Consider the following 16,125-nt stretch of genomic DNA (forward strand, 5'->3'; position numbering starts at 1 on the left):
CATCTCGCTCATTTCGCCTTGAATTTATTATTCTAATCTCAACCGTCGAGACAGGATGATGCAGCTATTAAGTTGGGGGGTAAATTCGTTTCTCTGGATGGAAAAAAATGCATATTCTCAGCGTTTTCTCTCTACGCGTTTCTCATTTCAGAGGCCAAGGGAGGTGTACACCTTGGAGAAATCTGGGTGGGTGGGGACGGTGGGTAGGGGTGGTAGTGCGCCTCTGAAAGTCTCCTTTGGGGAATCCTGGGACAGGAGGGTGGATTGGTTTCCCGCGACTCTGTCATCCCCAAATGAGGTGCTCTAGCACACTGCCTGGCGGCTGCGAAAGTTGCCCCCAACCCCAATTAGAGAGAACTCAGGACAGGCTGTGCCACAGACTAGAAGAAAAAAAAATTTCCGGTGAGCAACCCTCAGCGTTGTCCCATTCTTCCCGCTGCCCATTGTGAAAAGCTGGGCCAGAGCTTCCTCGTCGTAATTTTTAACTACCTGTTATAAAATTTATGGGTGGGTTTGTAAAAGAAACGAGGTCTCTGCATCCGGCGGAGGGAACTGCTTCGCTTACTGTGGAGGAAGTTTGAGGAGGGGGTGAAGGATTCCTGGTTGGCTGGGGCGGGGGCACCCAACCATTGAGCCTCCTTGGCCAGCTCTGTGCCGCTGGACCGAGGGGAGAACTGTGGGCCCTCAGATCTCCAGCTATGGGGGGCGGGGAGAGAATGGTTGGGGTATAGAGCCTATGAATAGTCTCCATAGAGGATTTTTTTCTGGACCCCCATCATCTACTACCCACCAAAATTAGGGTTCTGGGAAAATGAGGTGTTCAGAAATTTAGTGCAGAAGGTAGGAGTCACGGTGAGATATTCTTTTTTTTTTTTAAACAGGGACTCTGAAGCCCAACCCTCTTGCTCTGACACCAAACGAGTACATAATAATAATAATAATGGCAGGTGGGTGTCAGCAACTTTGACCTGTGAGAACTAAAAAGATTGCAAACTGTCTTGCGTCTCAAACAAACAAAAAAAAAGTGGGATCACCATCTTGACCCTCAATTTTTTTAAGGCTAAAAATAAATGTAAGTTGGTTATTAGAAACTAGGAATTTAGGGGACCTGAAGCCAGGGATGGTCTCGGTTATTCTGCCAGAGGAAGGGACCACCTGGGGATGAAGGTGGTTCCCTTGAAGAGAGTCCTTGGGGCTGCATCATGATTTCACCCCTCCTGCTGCCTCCACCAGATTGTCTGGGCTGGTCCAGCCTTTGCTTTTTAGAGCACATCTAGAGTAGGCTTGGTTGGGAGTTGGTCAAAGGCCTAAGACTACCGTTCTTTCCTGTCTGGGGTTCAGTGAGAGGTGGGGGGGGAGCAGGGAGAGGCGCACCCTGGTAGGGAAGATGTTTTTTTTCCTAGGGGGAAGAAAAAAGAAAGAGATAAGCACAGGAGGGTGTTCCTTTTCAGTCCCTTTACCTCACCAGACTTCACTGCCCCAAGGCTACAAATCTTTGCAAAGCTTTAATTCCCTCAGATCTATCCCTATTATCTCCATTTATTAAGAAAAATACTTAAAAGTCGGTATGTGGAAGAAGAGGCAGCCACCCCCCAGCATGTGAACCCTGCCTTCTTTCCTGCCTGGATCCCTTTTCTGTGCTTTCCGCGCTGGCTTGGAGCAGACGGCCAGTGGGGAGTGGGCGGTGGGTGGGGGTGGGCTGGGGGTCGCAAGGATGCTCCCTTTCTGAGAGAATTGGGTAAACATGGCGACCGCGGCGCCCATTTGCACACGCTACACAAATGCATCGCATTCCCGGTTGTTTGCAGAAAATTTACAGCTGAGTAATAAAAGTTTACGATCGACTCACAAGTTGGATTGGCCACAAGAAGTCATGTGGATTCCATCCATGAACGTGAACTTTTTATTGTGGTTTGTCCGTTCCGAGCGCTCCGCAGAGCAGTCCTCCCTGTAAGAGCCTAACCATTGCCAGGGAAACCTGCGCTGGGCGCTTCCTTCATTACTAGTAATTTTTTATTAATCTAATTAATAATTATTTTTCCCCTATTTAATTTTTCCCCTCCTCCCAGGTGGAGTTGCTGGAAGCTGGGGTGGGGGAGACCTGGGGAGGGCGGGGTGGGAGGGGAGAGGCTGGAGTTGGGAGCATCTCACCCTCTCTCCTACCCGACCCTCTGGCCCCCCAAGGGGCAGAAGGAATGCAGGAGTAGGAGTTGGGATCGAGAACTGCGGATGCCTCCACCCCTCCCCTCTCCCAGACTCTCCCTCCTGCCCCCTTCCTGCAACTCTCCTTAATTTTATTTGGCTTTTTGATGATCGTGACTATTTTTTTTAATTTTTAAAATTCATACAAAATATGTGTGTGTATGGAGCTGAGACAGGCTCGGCAGCGGCACAGAGGAAAGACGAGAAAGACAGAGAGTGGGAGAGAGAGAGAGGCAGAGAGAAAGAGAGAGAGAGAGGGAGAGAGGGAGAGTGACAGCAGCGCCGGGTAAGTGTTTCCTTATTGGTTCAAATATGTAACTAATGGTCCGTAGCTGGGTGGCGGTTTCAAGATAAGGACAGCAATGACTTGTCTTGCTTAGAGGGAAGAGGTGAGAGGGTGGGCGCTTGGGTGATTATGGGGAGGAAGAAATGGGGGCGGGGAGGAAGAGGGTTAACTGAATACTGGTGAGTGGGAGTGGGGCGAATGTGTTGTCTTGGTGTCACCGTGCGCCGCAGTTGGGGGCCAAGAGGACTTGGCCCACGGGGTGCAAGCCCCGGGTTTAGAGCGAGGGCCTTCTGTTGGATGCCCTGTGTGGTCTGTAGTACCTGCTTTATTACAGAATCCTCCTTGTCTTGGCTAATGAGACTGGGACCGAGGGGCCTTGGAATCTCAAACTCCAGGGCACGAGAAAGAACCTGTAAGCTGTGCCCATTGCCCCTAGAAGCAACGTCAGCCCCTCAACCCCCAAACAAACTTTCCAGCGCCCCCTCCCAGTCTGGCAGCCCCCTCCCTCCCAGAGAGGGAGTCTGGCGAAGCTCACACATGCGCAGTGTGAGCTCAGGGCTGGGCTCAGGGAGCAGGAAGCGAGCGCGCAGCTAGGCGGGCGGCGGGGCCTGTTAATTGGCAATTAGGGGGGAGGCTGGTGGCTGGTGTGCGTCAGCTGAGGGGGGGGAGAGCGTCTGCCCACCCCTTGCTCCCGCCCCCACCCGGCTGGATGGAAGGGTGGGAGGTGCCCTGAGCTGCGGGTGGAGGAGTTGGGGAGGAGGGGGGGGATGCAGTAAGCAAAAGCCATTTTGTGTTCGGAGAGGCCTACCCGGCTTTCCTTCCCAGGCCTGACGGATGCCCTGCCACCCTCCAACTACCCCCAGTCGCGGCCACTCTACCCGGGATGCCCACAGAACTGCTGCCTCCGCCTCGCGTGGCTGCTCTTAGACTAGGACCTGCCCTGTCGGGGAAGAGATGGGAATGACAGAGGCCCGGGGCTGGGCGGGGACAGGCCCAGGCCCGGCTTGGCAGGGCCTCCCGGGTGCCACGGAGGGCTGCCAGCTGTTACGGGGAGGGGGCGTTGGGGAGGGACGGTGAGTTCGTGCGGTAGGGGCGTCGGAATAGGGTGGCCGAGGGAGCCCTGGGCGCTTAGGATCTCGCTAATAATTGGTGCTAATGGCGTGTTGTATAGGTTTAACCTGACACATATGGTTTCATAACACAGTGGCTTAATTTCTTCCAAATGTACGTGGCCCTGACAGTGCTGTAATTTGATCTATGACCCCGCCCTGCTCTCCCCCCTCCGCCCCCGACTGGGGACAGTCTTACACGTGTGAATTTGTGTCTTCTAAAGAGCGACAACGCACAAGCAAATGCTTATACAACCCAAGCAGTTACACCACAGAGCTGGGGAGGGGGACATAGTCTTGATCAGGTCGGAGGGTGGGGGTGGGGGGTAGAATCAGACTCACCTTCTATCCAGATCAACCATACCCCCCCACACACACACATCGAGGTGCTGCTCTCCCAGGGGCGCCACGGGGATTCTGCGCCAAGCCTGTGTGGGGGGAGGGGAACGCGCCTCGATTTCCTGTTTAAACCCTGACCCTCGTCGTCGTCGCTTGGGGAGGGATAAGAGTGGGGGAGGAAAAAAAATCTGGCTTTATCAAATTGTTGGGTTTAAAAAAAAATACAGTTCGTCTGCATTCAAATCAAACCCCTTGGGCCCCTTGAGCGTTGATGGTGAATCCTTGCTCCCCTCCCCCAACAACCCCCTTCGCTTCCTCTCCTGCCCCCCTAAAATTTCCCTTTCTCAGTCGGCATAAAGGCCTCCGAGGTATTCTCCCAGGGGAAGAAATGGCATTTTCTCTCCCCCTCCCACCCCACCCCCAATAGGACTAGTGTGTCGGCTGAGGCGTCTGCCGAGGGGCTAATTTCGCGTTCCTTGTTTACGATCGAGAAAAAGCGCTTGGCTCTCCCCAAATGGGCCCAGCTCGCCGCCTGCTCCGGCTGCAGCGCGCTCTCCTGCTGCCCAGGCCGGGTCTGGGAGCAGACGCCCGCAGCAACCAGGTTGCGGCTGACCGGGTTCAGAGTCTGTGGGGACCTGAAAGGGACCAGGGGAGAACGGTGGGACGGTGGAGGGGCCTGAGAGGCCCGAAAATGGGAGCCTTTCTCCTGGCATAATGTGGGAACCGCCAACCGGTGAGGCCACTATTTCTCTCTTTCGCTTGTATTTTGTCTGCCCCTCCCCACCCCAGTGGATGAACTCCCTGAATTGTGTGCGTGTGTGTATGGGGGGGGGGGGACGACACAGGTCTTCTTTGTTCTTCCTTGAAAGAAAACCATTTCCGCAGAAGGGCTATCCAGGCCAGTAAGATTCACCTGGAATATTAGAGGGGGGCCCCCTCCCATGGGATGGGCGGGCCTGGGCGAGGCCGAGGTATTTCTCTAGGCCTACAAGGGTCGAACTTAATGTGCTAACTGTGTGATATCGGCGTGCTAGGATGCAAGGTTATTAGTTAACAGCACCATTCTGAGGTGTCCTTATATATTATTTTTTAATCGATTTCCTATCCTTGTCTTGCTAGTATTGTTCAGGTCCCCTACCTTACCCCATGCCCTTCACCCCTGGCCTCCTTCTTGGGGAGATAGAGAGATACAGACTTAGTGCCTGGCCCTATTTTTTCCAATTTTCCCATCTGGCCAGAGTATAAAGCCCCTCTCTGCCTCTGCTTCCTAGTTACTTTCAATCCCTTCACTCCCTGCCTTTAACAGGAACTCAAGAGGAGCCAGCAGTGGCAATCCTTAACCTCCCTGCAGCCCAGATTCTCTGTAGATGTGATCCTCACTACAAGGGAGTTCTTCTGTGATTATCTAATAATAGCCAGAGTAGCCCAGAATAGAATTTGGCTCAAAGACTCTGCACATCCAAGGACTAAGGCTGGGCAGACACAGAATCTGTGAATTAAGGCCTGGCAACTATCCCCAAAGCCCAGGGCCCATGCATTTCCCCCTTCTCCCCCAACTGAGCCCACCCTTTAGGTACCCTCTGGTCTGCCCCTTAAAGGGTTTTGTGAGCCCTACTATCTGCTGTGTTTCATGCAAGGGTTCCTAATCATGGAGAAATGGGCAGAGCAATGATGCCTTTCCCTCTGTGGTTTGACAGTTGTGATCCCCACAGAGAATGTGACCTTGGTTGGAAAAGACGACCTTGTTGGGTCCGCTGTTCTGTTCTGAAACCAGGCTTGGTGGCTTTATACATTTACTACATACAGGTTCAAATGTACAGGTTCAAGACTTATGTAGGAATATAGAGAGACTCATATTTCCTTGTGGTTAATTGTATATTACCATGGCTATATACGTTCAAACACCGTTTTATGTGCATGTGAAATTTTGTTAACCCTCGGTGGAAGAGAATGGGGCACTCAGGAGGCCTCTGTGCTGTTCTTCTGGAAATATATATGTGTGCTGAAATCGGAATATGCGGGTTCCAATACCAACGGATGCCCACAAGGGCTTTTTCAGGTGTAACGATTTTGCTGTCTAAGCCGCCTGGCTGGAAAATACTAAACCCCTCTGTTCTCCCTCCTCGCCTCCTTACAGACTCTTCCAACAGTACAGATGATCTCTCACAAAGTGATTTTGGTCATCTTGAAAGTAAGGTCTATGGCCTCTTTTGTAGGTGTTGCAGACCTGTATGCAGTTCTGCAGTTCTGAGCAGATATGGTTGGGCCCTGGCTTTACAAGTCTCCCTGGGGTTTCCAAAGGATTAGAGTGGTTAATAAGGTGGCCTCCAGGCAGTGGTTTGTGGTGGCTATCAGCCAAGGAGCTTGGAGAGGCTGGTGCAGAAGGCAAGCCAGAAGGAGTGGATTGTGGTGAATGAAATCTCTTCTCTTTGCTGCTGTTCAACCCACACCAGATTTGTCTGTGTCTGTAGGTACAGATTGAGAGCTCTCTAAGGTTCTCCAAATATTCAAATCTGGTTTCTGGTGGGACTGTATTTTAATCCTGTCTGCTACCTGAGCCAGGGTGAGGCCAGGTTAAGAGAGAAAGGTGGTGACCACCACTCTGGAGTCAAAGCAGGGCCCTACTGCCTGTGGGCCTGGAGCACTGAGTGTGGGCCTCCGTGGGCTTGCATTTAACCTCCTTTCGCAGGCTTTCTTACTTCTCAGGCCACCAAAAGACCAAGCAGAGGGCAAATAAAAATGAGGATCCTTGCAGGACTGTTGGGGTTTCCTGCTGCTGACAAGACTGTCACGTTCCTCCCAGAATCTCTTGTCCTGACTTGCTATGGCGTGAGGCCCTGATGCTTTCTTCCAGGTTCTTTCCACCATCACTGAGTGTGACCTCAAGCTCTTAGGCCTCAGTCACCCAGGGTGCTGAGGTGATATTATTACAGGACCATGCCCCTTATTCAGCCCACAGACTACCACCGAAGGCTGGGCGCCTGCAGCCGCCCCTGTTTATTGTGTCTGTGAGTTGTTTACTTGTTTTGTCTGCTGCCACCCTGCGTCAGAAACCCGCCAAACCAGCAAATTCGCCTAGGAGAACAAAGTGCAGCGCTATCTCCAACTCCCTCCCTTTTCCCACCCCTACATGCTCTCCTGTTCTTCCCTTCCCCAGGGAAGGAAGCAGAAATCGTCCTAAAATAGGGCAGCTGTTGATAGGGTGGAAGAATTACAGTGATACCATAAACCTCCCAGTGTCCTGGTAGAAGAGACTTAAGAACAGCCTTACTCTTGCTTCCAGCTTTTCTTCCTTCTCTCTGGGAACTGCTTGGTTAAGGGGGCCAACAGTCATTGAAAAATATTGAGCTCCTTCCTCACCCCATCCCTCTATTCCTTTCTGGAGGAGTTTCTCTGAAACTCAGATGGTTGGTTTTTCATTGGAAGAATGTTGGCAGATTCCTAATGCATGTACCTCTTCCCCCCCCCTTTGCTCTCTTCAGTGCCCCAAAACAGCAGTGAATTTAAGCAAATCCTACAAAATTAAATTGTCCCTTCTTTAAAGCTGTTATAAATCTCCAATCCCGTCAGGTGTACAGTCTGAGAAACCGCCATTCGCCCCTAATTTTGCTCCTGGCTATCAAACCTAAAAGAGTATCTCCTAAGTAATATTCTTGTTTCTGAAATTAGTTCTCCCCCTCCCTATCTCTCTCCCGCTTTTTTTTTTTTTTGCCAGCATGGATTAAATGTTTTTTTCAATCCACAAACAATAAAGGACAAAATTATTTATTGAGAAATGAGGACGATGTTTCATTGTTGGCTTATAGTTCCAGAACAAAATATTTTATTTGCAAGCAAGAAAACAGAGCAAGGGAAGAAGAAGAAAAAGAAAAGAGAGACGGGAAAAGAGGCCAGGCATTCGCATATAAAACTCTTACAGTACATAACTTTAATGACATTCACAATTTCCGTATGATAACCCACCATGACGTCATAAATGCCAAGCCCTTCAATTTTACAATTCTCATAAACCTCAAACTGAGTCCAATCAATGCTCCATGATCTGGAATCTAAGATATAGTTGGGGAATCCTAGCACAGAGCACAACCCCCTCTTGCCCCTCCTTTTTTATCAAACACACTCCTGAGGCCTTGGTCTAGTGGTCTAAAATATTTTAAATGTTCTAGGTTTTAAATATTCCTCTTGAGCCAGATAGGGCTATTTGCTTTGTCCTTTAAAATATTCCTTGGCTTCTGAACTCCCTTTCCATTATCAATGGGCATGAGATCCAGCTGATATTTAGCTGCTTGGGATAAAGGTGGGAGACTTGAAGGCTAGGTCCCTAAAAGCTAGAAGTGATTTTTTTTTCAGGAGGATCTGGAAGGGAGCTCAGGTCTCAATGTGATAGTACCTATCACACTGTGGAAAGCCAGACAGGCCAATGTGATGGCTTGTATCTGCTGATGGTAGCAACAATAAGTAGAGAGCCAGTAAAGAAAGGTCAGACAGAAATCCGGAAAGAGAGGAAATATGACATGAATTAGCAGAGCCCCCTCCATATACCTTTCTTTTCCGTTGAATTGCAGTAGAGCCAAAGCAGCTACACAGTGCAGTCTTACAACCTCTTCTTAGCTTAAAAGAGTCACCAGTGAGGGCCTCTGAGGAGGTGTCTGGGCCAGTTCTAAGCAGCTGGACATGCCCCATCTGGTCCCTTCTTCCTCCCCTCCTCTTCCTGCTGACCCCCAATTCCTTTCAGCTGTCCAACCTGAGCCCTGTCCCCAAATATCAGCACCTACAAATGGGATTTATTTCCAGGTTGAATACATCAAATTTCACTTTCCTCCTAGTGTCTCTAAGTCTGAACTTTGAAAGGAGTGTTTCTTTTTTGCAATGCAAGATGTTTATGGAGGGGCTTGTGTTAGGAAAACTGGCAGCCCCTTGGGCAAGCCAGACTTTGGTGTCCCCAAACAGTCCAGCCCCTGCGTTCAGGTTCTTTGGTAGCCAGTGAAGCTCTTTACAATCCTTTTGCTCCAAGTGTTCCATGGAGATCAAAGGAGCTTGTATACAAAATACCAGGCATTTGGAGTAGGGATCACTTTTAAATTTTCAAAAGAAAAAATCGAATTTTATTCCAGTGGGGTTAACTGAACAGTCACTCTAGTACAGCAAAGCCTTAACCAAATAGTGTGATTGTGAGGTGAGCTGAGCAATTATTGAAACTCGGCTTTCTCTCTAAGAGGGATTTCAGCCCTCTCCCAATGGCACAAAAGGGGCTGACGGGGCAACTTTTCTTTTCAGTCTCTAGAAATCAAGAGTTAGGGGTGGTGAGAGAATGGGGTTTGCCAGCTGTAGTAGCTTTCAAGCAGCCAAGCACCCAGGTGGAGGGACTAGAGAGTCTTATGGCTCCAGTGTTAGGGTACCTGCTTAGTGCGGGAGAGGTTTAGTTGATGGAGCAGCCCACGGCCAGGACTAGAGTGTATATGTCTGTGTTGGGAGTGAGTTGAAGGATCTAGGGAGACAGAGAGAGACCTACAGAACACAAAATAAGGAGGACTTTTGGAAAATATACTCCCCCACATAAAAATTCCAGTTCCCATCAGGTTCTCTTCAAATGCCTCTCCCCATAAAGCAGGCAAGGTGAGGCCTGTCCATGAACCTCTTCGGGACCAATATCTGCTTCCACTCACCCTTTACCTAGTTCAGAGCCACAGGGATCCCCAGCCTTGCCCTGCCCTGCAACAGGGCAAGGCTGAAGTAGAAACTTTTTAACGTGTACCCAAGTGCCCAGTTCCCCTGAAACCCTTTGCCCTGGGGACTCCAGGCTAGTGACTGCACCCCACTCAGTTCCAAGACACAGGCAGTAAATTCCTCTCCTAGTAATTAGTGCTTATGAAAAGCATGTGTTTTGGATTGGGGTGGAGGGACTGGAGCTGCGTGGTCACTTTCCCCCTTTATTCCTTTGCTGCATTTTCCCCTTAAATGCTGTCTTTTTTTTTTTAATCCACTAATTACAGCTTCCAAAGCAAAAATCTGCTCTTGACACCGAGTCCCTCTGCAAATGTCTAATTCAGAAGGCCGAAGGGCTCCGAGCCTCTCCGAGACTTGCGGGGCCTGATGGGGGTGTGTGTGTGCTCTGATTTCTCTAGGCTTGTTTTTTTATAGAAACAAAGAATGAGTTCGCTCCCTCCTTCCTGAGACTTGTGCATATTTACAGAGCTCAACTGCAGTTTTAATAAAACATCTGTTCTTGCTTCTGCTGATGAGTTTCCATAATTGTTTTCAGACAAATTTAACAGGAAAATATAAATATATTTAGAAAAAGCCAAGTCCCAGCTCTCCCCCTCCTCCACCCTATACAGCCATTCTTTTGCCAAAAAAATTAAATTAACACAAAATGAGGAAAAGGAAAATAAAAGCCAATGGAGGGAAGATCGGGCTCATCGTGACCTGTTTCTCCCCCCTTGGAGCGAATCCTTATAGTAAATTTCAGCTGCATAATTAAAGATCTAAGTAAAAGAAGGCAGCTTCTTTCCTTAGGAACAGAAGGAGACAGAGGAGTGTGTGTTGGAAATTAATTTTTGCCAAAAGTCTTCAAGCATTAAGTGAGGGGATTTATTTGTATTTCTGCTTCTCCTACTCTCCCCCTGCCAGCATTTCTGCCTTTTCCCCTCAGCAGCTGGTTTCTGTTCATTATAAATCGGCGAGACCTTTCAGTCTCTGCCCTCTGTTTAGGGACGTAATAAAACACTTAACTTTCCCCGGCCTGAGACTTACATTCTGCTCCTCAGGTCACCCACCCCCCAAGCCCACTGACTTTAGGCCCCAAAAGATAATCTCCCCCAACTTTGAGGGCCCCTTTCCTCTTCAGATCTAGTTGAGGAGGGGTTAGTAGAAACTTAGGCCACCTTGCTGGGGGTGGGGGCTTTAGCTCATGCTTTCCCAAAAGCTCCTTCTTTCTTTCAAGGTCCCTCCCTCCCCTCACCCACTTATAAAAGAGATTTGAAAATACATAGAAAATCAGCACCTATTGAAAGCAAAGCCTCATTAAGACATCCTATCTTCCATCATTCAATTTGTTGTACATTGCAACAATTTTATATCTCGAAGGAAATATCACTGACATGATTTATCCCTCCAGCAATCTTGCTCTGAAATAGGGGGAGAAGTTCCTCTTTCTTCCGGCTTCCCCTGCTTGTTACATCGCTACCCTCAGGGGCAAAAAGGAGGCTGGGAACTTTGAAAGAGGCTACTTGTGTCCAGGGGTGCACTGACTTGTTCCCTACCTCAGCCCCAGGCTACTTCCTCACCCTTGTTATCTCTCTCCCTACCTTCTTGCCCTCCAAGGGGACTGGAGCCCCAGCCAGCTGTTGGAAACCTCTGCCCAGACATGCCATGAATCGGAGGACAGCTGGATTGAGAGCAGAAAGGAACTCACATTGGTGTCTATATTTGTACCTGTCATGTGTCCCTAGAATGAAATTATTCTTAACATTTCTTTCTTGATGGAAGCACACTGCTCTGTTCTTTCACCTTTATCTCTTTGGGATGAATAGTCCTAAAGGAGGAACCTTTATAATTATAGGGATCTTTCCCTCTACCTTTTAAAATACCAACCAATTTCCCTCCTGTCTGAAGGATGGGGGCTGGATTTTTAAAAGCCAACACAGTTGTCTGGCAGGAAGACGCTTCAGCCCCTAACGAGGTTCATGTGTTAACTAACACGTTGTCTGCACCAGCTCCTACACACTGTCTGCTTTTGGGTTGGAAACTTTATTTTCCCCCCTAGCGACACTCCAGGGAAACCTTAACGTTACAGAAGATGAATAAACGAGTTTTTTCCCAGCGTAGTCCCGTTTATGGCTTTATTGCTACCCATTGATTACTCCGCTTTGTTACACAGAAGGAAAAGATCATAAAATCTGGCGACATCCGGGTTCTTGTTATAGCCAGTCTCCCCCCCACAAATAGTGTGTGTGTTGTGTGTGGGGGGGAATATGAGCTTTCACTGTTCTCCACACACACCCCACTGCACCCCTTTGTCAACTCAAAGCATTTTTAGTGTATGTTGCGACATCAAATTAAGTTTGGATGAATCAGGAGAAAAATCCCCATCTGCACACCTTCCTCTGTTTCAGTTCACTGCAGCTCCCTCTAAAGCTTCCACACAGCTGCCTTTCCCTAACAGTCCCTTTCTCTCTCTTTTTTTTTCCAGTCATAGGATGGGGAGGGGAGAGTGTGTGTAGGGTAGGGGCTGCTCAGAGTCTAAAGATGACTGACACTTGGGCAAAGAGCTCCCCAACAGCCCATAGCTTGAGTCTTCAAGCCTGAGAACTCAGGTTCAGGGGCGCCTCCCCTGGCAGGGCAGTGAATCCAGAGGGGCTGGGGGCTTCTGACCTGTACAGGGGCTTGAGCCTGTTAGAGCTAACTGTCCACCAGAATACCACCAGTTTTCTCTTTCTGCCTGGAACCTACATGAATTACCCCACTGGCCCTGGCTAGCTCCAAATCATAAATTCTCACCAACATAAACAGGAGTTGATGTCTCTAGAAAGACTCAGTGTTCTTTCTTCTCTCTCTCTCTCTCTCTCTCTCTCTCTCTCTTTCTCTCTCCCTCTTTTTCTCTTCTTTTTCTCCCTTACCTATTTTATTTTTTGTACATTTTCCCTTTTAGGTAAAAGTTGTTATGTTTCCCTCAAAGGGGGGTGGGCATGAGGAGAAGGCAGAAAGAGGCTAGAAGGCAGAGGAGACAACATGCGTCTCCTGCCCACTTCAGCTTTGCCACTGTACCCTGAAATCTCACCCTCAACCTTTAGACCCAGTTGCTTCCACATCCCTTCTACACCCAAGGTTCTTCAGCCCTGCTTTTCTCCCTCTGGGCACCATGCTTTATTAATTTTCTTTTTCCTTTTGACTTTTTTTTTTTAGTGATTGGGGGAGAAATATGCTAGTCTAGTGGCAGGGACTCACTTCCTTCTTCAAGCAAGGATGTCCTGTAGAATTGTGAGCACCCCCTTGAATTGGGGAGGGGTTTCTTTCATGAAGAAGTCAGGATGTAATTTAGAATAGGGGCAGATATTTTAACAAATGGAATAAAATGGAAAATACAGAAAATTCTCTGGTCCTGGCCACAGCACAGCAAAGTTAGCTGGGGCTGAGAGATTTCTTTAAAGTCCTTTCCCTGGAGTCCAAAGCCCTGCTCTTGGATATGTACCCTCCTTCACCCTCCCAAGCCAGTTCCCATATATATATATATATATATATATATATATATATGTATGTATATTTTAAAAAGAAATCCAAGTCTTACTTTCAAAGCATACACACTTAGTCTCAACTAGGGAATCAACAGAAGCAGAAGCGATTTTTTTCCCCCTTCTTGACATCTGGCTTGCGATTGGCTGGAAGGGGGTCAGCTGACTTTGTCATTTTGTCTGTCCTGGATTGGAGCCGTCCCTATAACCATCTAGTTCCGACTACAAACTGGAGACAGAAATAAATATTAAAGAAATCATAGCCCGACCAGGTAAAGGCAAAGGGATGAATTCCTACTTCACTAACCCTTCCTTATCCTGCCACCTCGCCGGGGGCCAGGAAGTCCTTCCCAACGTCGCCCTCAATTCCACCGCCTATGATCCAGTGAGGCATTTCTCGACCTATGGAGCAGCCGTTGCCCAGAACCGGATCTACTCGACTCCCTTTTATTCGCCACAGGAGAATGTCGTATTCAGTTCCAGCCGGGGGCCGTATGACTATGGATCTAATTCCTTTTACCAGGAGAAAGACATGCTTTCAAACTGCAGACAAAACACCTTAGGACATAACACACAGACCTCAATCGCTCAGGATTTTAGTTCTGAGCAGGGCAGGACTGCGCCCCAGGACCAGAAAGCCAGTATCCAGATTTACCCCTGGATGCAGCGAATGAATTCGCACAGTGGTGAGTTTTACAGCTCCAAGATATAAATTAAATAAACTGAACTGGCTTTATGACCGGCTTCCCTAGAAGAACGGGCGGAGAGAGTTTTTTATGGCCCCATAAAAACAATCACGCTCTCGTCTCCTCCGTTGCCGAGACAGGGCCCCCGCTTCTGCCCCCTCTGCTCGCCTCCCGCGCTGGCTCACAGGGGCCTGGCCCCCTCGGCCCCTGACGGATTGGAGGGCTCCAAGACGAGCTGAGGGGGCAGGAACAGGGCAGGGGCTGAGGGGAGGGGGCACAGGGCAGAGGAACCCCCCAAAGTCGAGTTAGGCTGAAGAGAAGGGAGGGGAGGGAGAGAGAGAGACAAGGCAGAGAAGTGGGGGAGAACTTTCCAAAGAACTAGGGTGCCTGGTAAAGTGGGGGAAAGCCCCATCCTTAGAGAAATGGGGAGCCCTTATCCCCAGTATTGGAGATTTTTTTCAAAAAAAATTCACCTTTTAGATTGTCAGCTCGCTGCCTGAGGGTTTTTTTTTTTTGCCCCGCCCCACCTCCCCATCTTTCTTTGGGACACACATATCCCACCCTATGGGAGCGCTGCATGAAGTGGGGTTCTGGCTGTACCCCCAGTGGGGGTGGGGCAGAGCAAAAGGGAGCAGGCTAGAGCCCCCCGGAGGGGGGCTCAGGAGCTGTTGGCCAAGTTGAGAGAGAGAGAGAGAGAGAGTCAGAGTCAGGACTTTTTCTGCTAGGCTAAACGGTGAGCGCACGGCGCCTTGCTGATTGCTTTGAGTGTGTTTTGTGCCCGGATCTCTAGGGGTCGGTTACGGAGCGGACCGGAGGCGCGGCCGCCAGATCTACTCGCGGTACCAGACTCTGGAACTGGAGAAGGAATTTCACTTCAATCGCTACCTAACGCGGCGCCGGCGCATCGAGATCGCCAATGCGCTCTGCCTGACCGAACGACAGATCAAAATCTGGTTCCAGAACCGCCGGATGAAGTGGAAAAAAGAATCTAATCTCACGTCCACGCTCTCGGGGGGCGGCGGAGGGGCTGCGGCTGACAGCCTGGGCGGGAAGGAGGAAAAGCGGGAAGAGACAGAAGAGGAGAAGCAAAAAGAGTGACCAAGTGCCACCCCCTTCCCTCTTTCTCCCTTGCTCACCCCAGCTACCCCCCCCCTCCACACACTCTGTATTTATCACTGGCACAAATGATATGTTTCGACTCCCTGAAACAAAAGTAAGGAGTCAGACATGGACCTGAAAATTCAGCCCTGGACCCCCTCCCTTCCCTTCCCTGCACAACTCTTCTTGCGCCTTCTCCTAGCTCCCTTGCTAGCTCGTGTTTTCTTTTTTTTTTTTTTTCTTCCCCCGGCTTGGCTTGTCCGCAGGCCCTTTCCCCAACCCAGGCCTTGGGGACCCAGTCCCTGAACCTCACTTCAGACTCCACAGATTTCCCTCCAAATGGAGGACTTGTACCCCCCCCCATACTCCCTGGATGCCTTCCCCCGCCCCCCACTTCATCCCAGGCTTCTGGGCCTGGGCCTCCATTCTGGGGCCTCAGGGCCTGGCCTGGTGAGCCAGGGAAGGCAGGAGGCCCAAGGAGGGGGCTGCCTTGGCCCCACAGTCACCCCCCAGGGCCTCCCCTATAACCTCTATCCGGGCCCCCCTTTACCCCAGCAAATGCCCAGCCCAGGCAAATTGTATTTAAAAGATTCCTGGGGTCATTATGGCATATTACAAACTGTGACCGTTTCTGTGTGAATATTTTTAGCTGTATTTGTGGTCTCTGTATTTATATTTATGTTTAGCACCGTCAGTGTTCCAATCTCATTTTAAAAAAAGGAAAAAAAAAGAGGGAAAAACTACCAAAAAAAAAAGAGAAAAAAAAAGGTGAATGACGTTTGTTTAGCCAGTAGGAGAAAATAAATGAATAAATAAGTCCCTTCGTGTTACCCTCCTGTATAAATCCGATCTCTGGATCCGTTCTCGAATATTTAATAAAATTGATATTATTTTTAAAAGTTTATATCTGCATTTCTGTTCCTTCGTTCCCCCGCCGGCCTGGAGCAAGGCTCCAAGTGCTCTCGCGTCTGCCTGCCGCCTGCGATCCTCAGTACTGTGCGCTCGCCTTTCCCTGGAACCGAGCTGGGCCTTGGGGTCGCCTTTCTCTGGAACCGAGCTGGGCCTGGGGGTCGCTCTAGGGGGCTGGGCGGTCTCTCTGGGGTGCCGAACAGCAAGTCAAGCACACCCCGGGGCCAAAAAACAAGCCTCTTAGGTTTTCGTTGGGGACGGGGCGG

At 49.6% G+C, this 16,125-nt stretch overlaps 2 protein-coding genes across 3 annotated transcripts in view; both read left to right on the plus strand.

The window, feature by feature from the left end:
* Positions 1 to 1,897: 1,897 nt before the first annotated feature.
* The window catches only part of Hoxc4 (homeobox C4), a 39,029-nt gene continuing 24,801 nt past the window's right edge, over positions 1,898 to 16,125 (plus strand). Inside the window, exon 1 of the mRNA XM_013032528.1 lies at positions 1,898 to 2,488. The gene's annotated coding sequence lies outside the window, so the exon portion shown is untranslated. The remainder of the gene's footprint in view (positions 2,489 to 16,125) is intronic.
* Hoxc6 (homeobox C6) lies at positions 2,229 to 15,851 on the plus strand. Of its 2 annotated transcripts, XM_013032534.1 has the most exons (3): positions 2,229 to 2,488; positions 13,507 to 13,852; positions 14,643 to 15,345. In XM_013032534.1, exons 2-3 carry the CDS (start codon positions 13,699 to 13,701, stop codon positions 14,948 to 14,950), a joined length of 462 nt encoding a protein of 153 aa, XP_012887988.1. In that variant the 5' UTR covers positions 2,229 to 2,488; positions 13,507 to 13,698; the 3' UTR covers positions 14,951 to 15,345. The 2 variants fall into 2 exon arrangements, with proteins under 2 accessions (XP_012887988.1, XP_012887986.1); XM_013032532.1 differs by lacking the exon at positions 2,229 to 2,488 and having other exon boundaries at positions 13,415 to 13,852; positions 14,643 to 15,851.

Source organism: Dipodomys ordii, unplaced genomic scaffold (assembly GCF_000151885.1).
Source record: "Dipodomys ordii isolate 6190 unplaced genomic scaffold, Dord_2.0 Scaffold155, whole genome shotgun sequence".
NCBI classification, from domain to species: Eukaryota; Metazoa; Chordata; class Mammalia; order Rodentia; family Heteromyidae; genus Dipodomys; species Dipodomys ordii.

Coding starts and splice junctions, on each gene's coding strand:
- Hoxc6 (XM_013032532.1), top strand. CDS start 13,453: ATGAATTCCTACTTCACTAACCCTTCCTTATCCTGCCACCTCGCCGGG. Junction 13,853..14,642: donor GCGAATGAATTCGCACAGTG/GTGAGTTTTACA, acceptor CCGGATCTCTAG/GGGTCGGTTACGGAGCGGAC.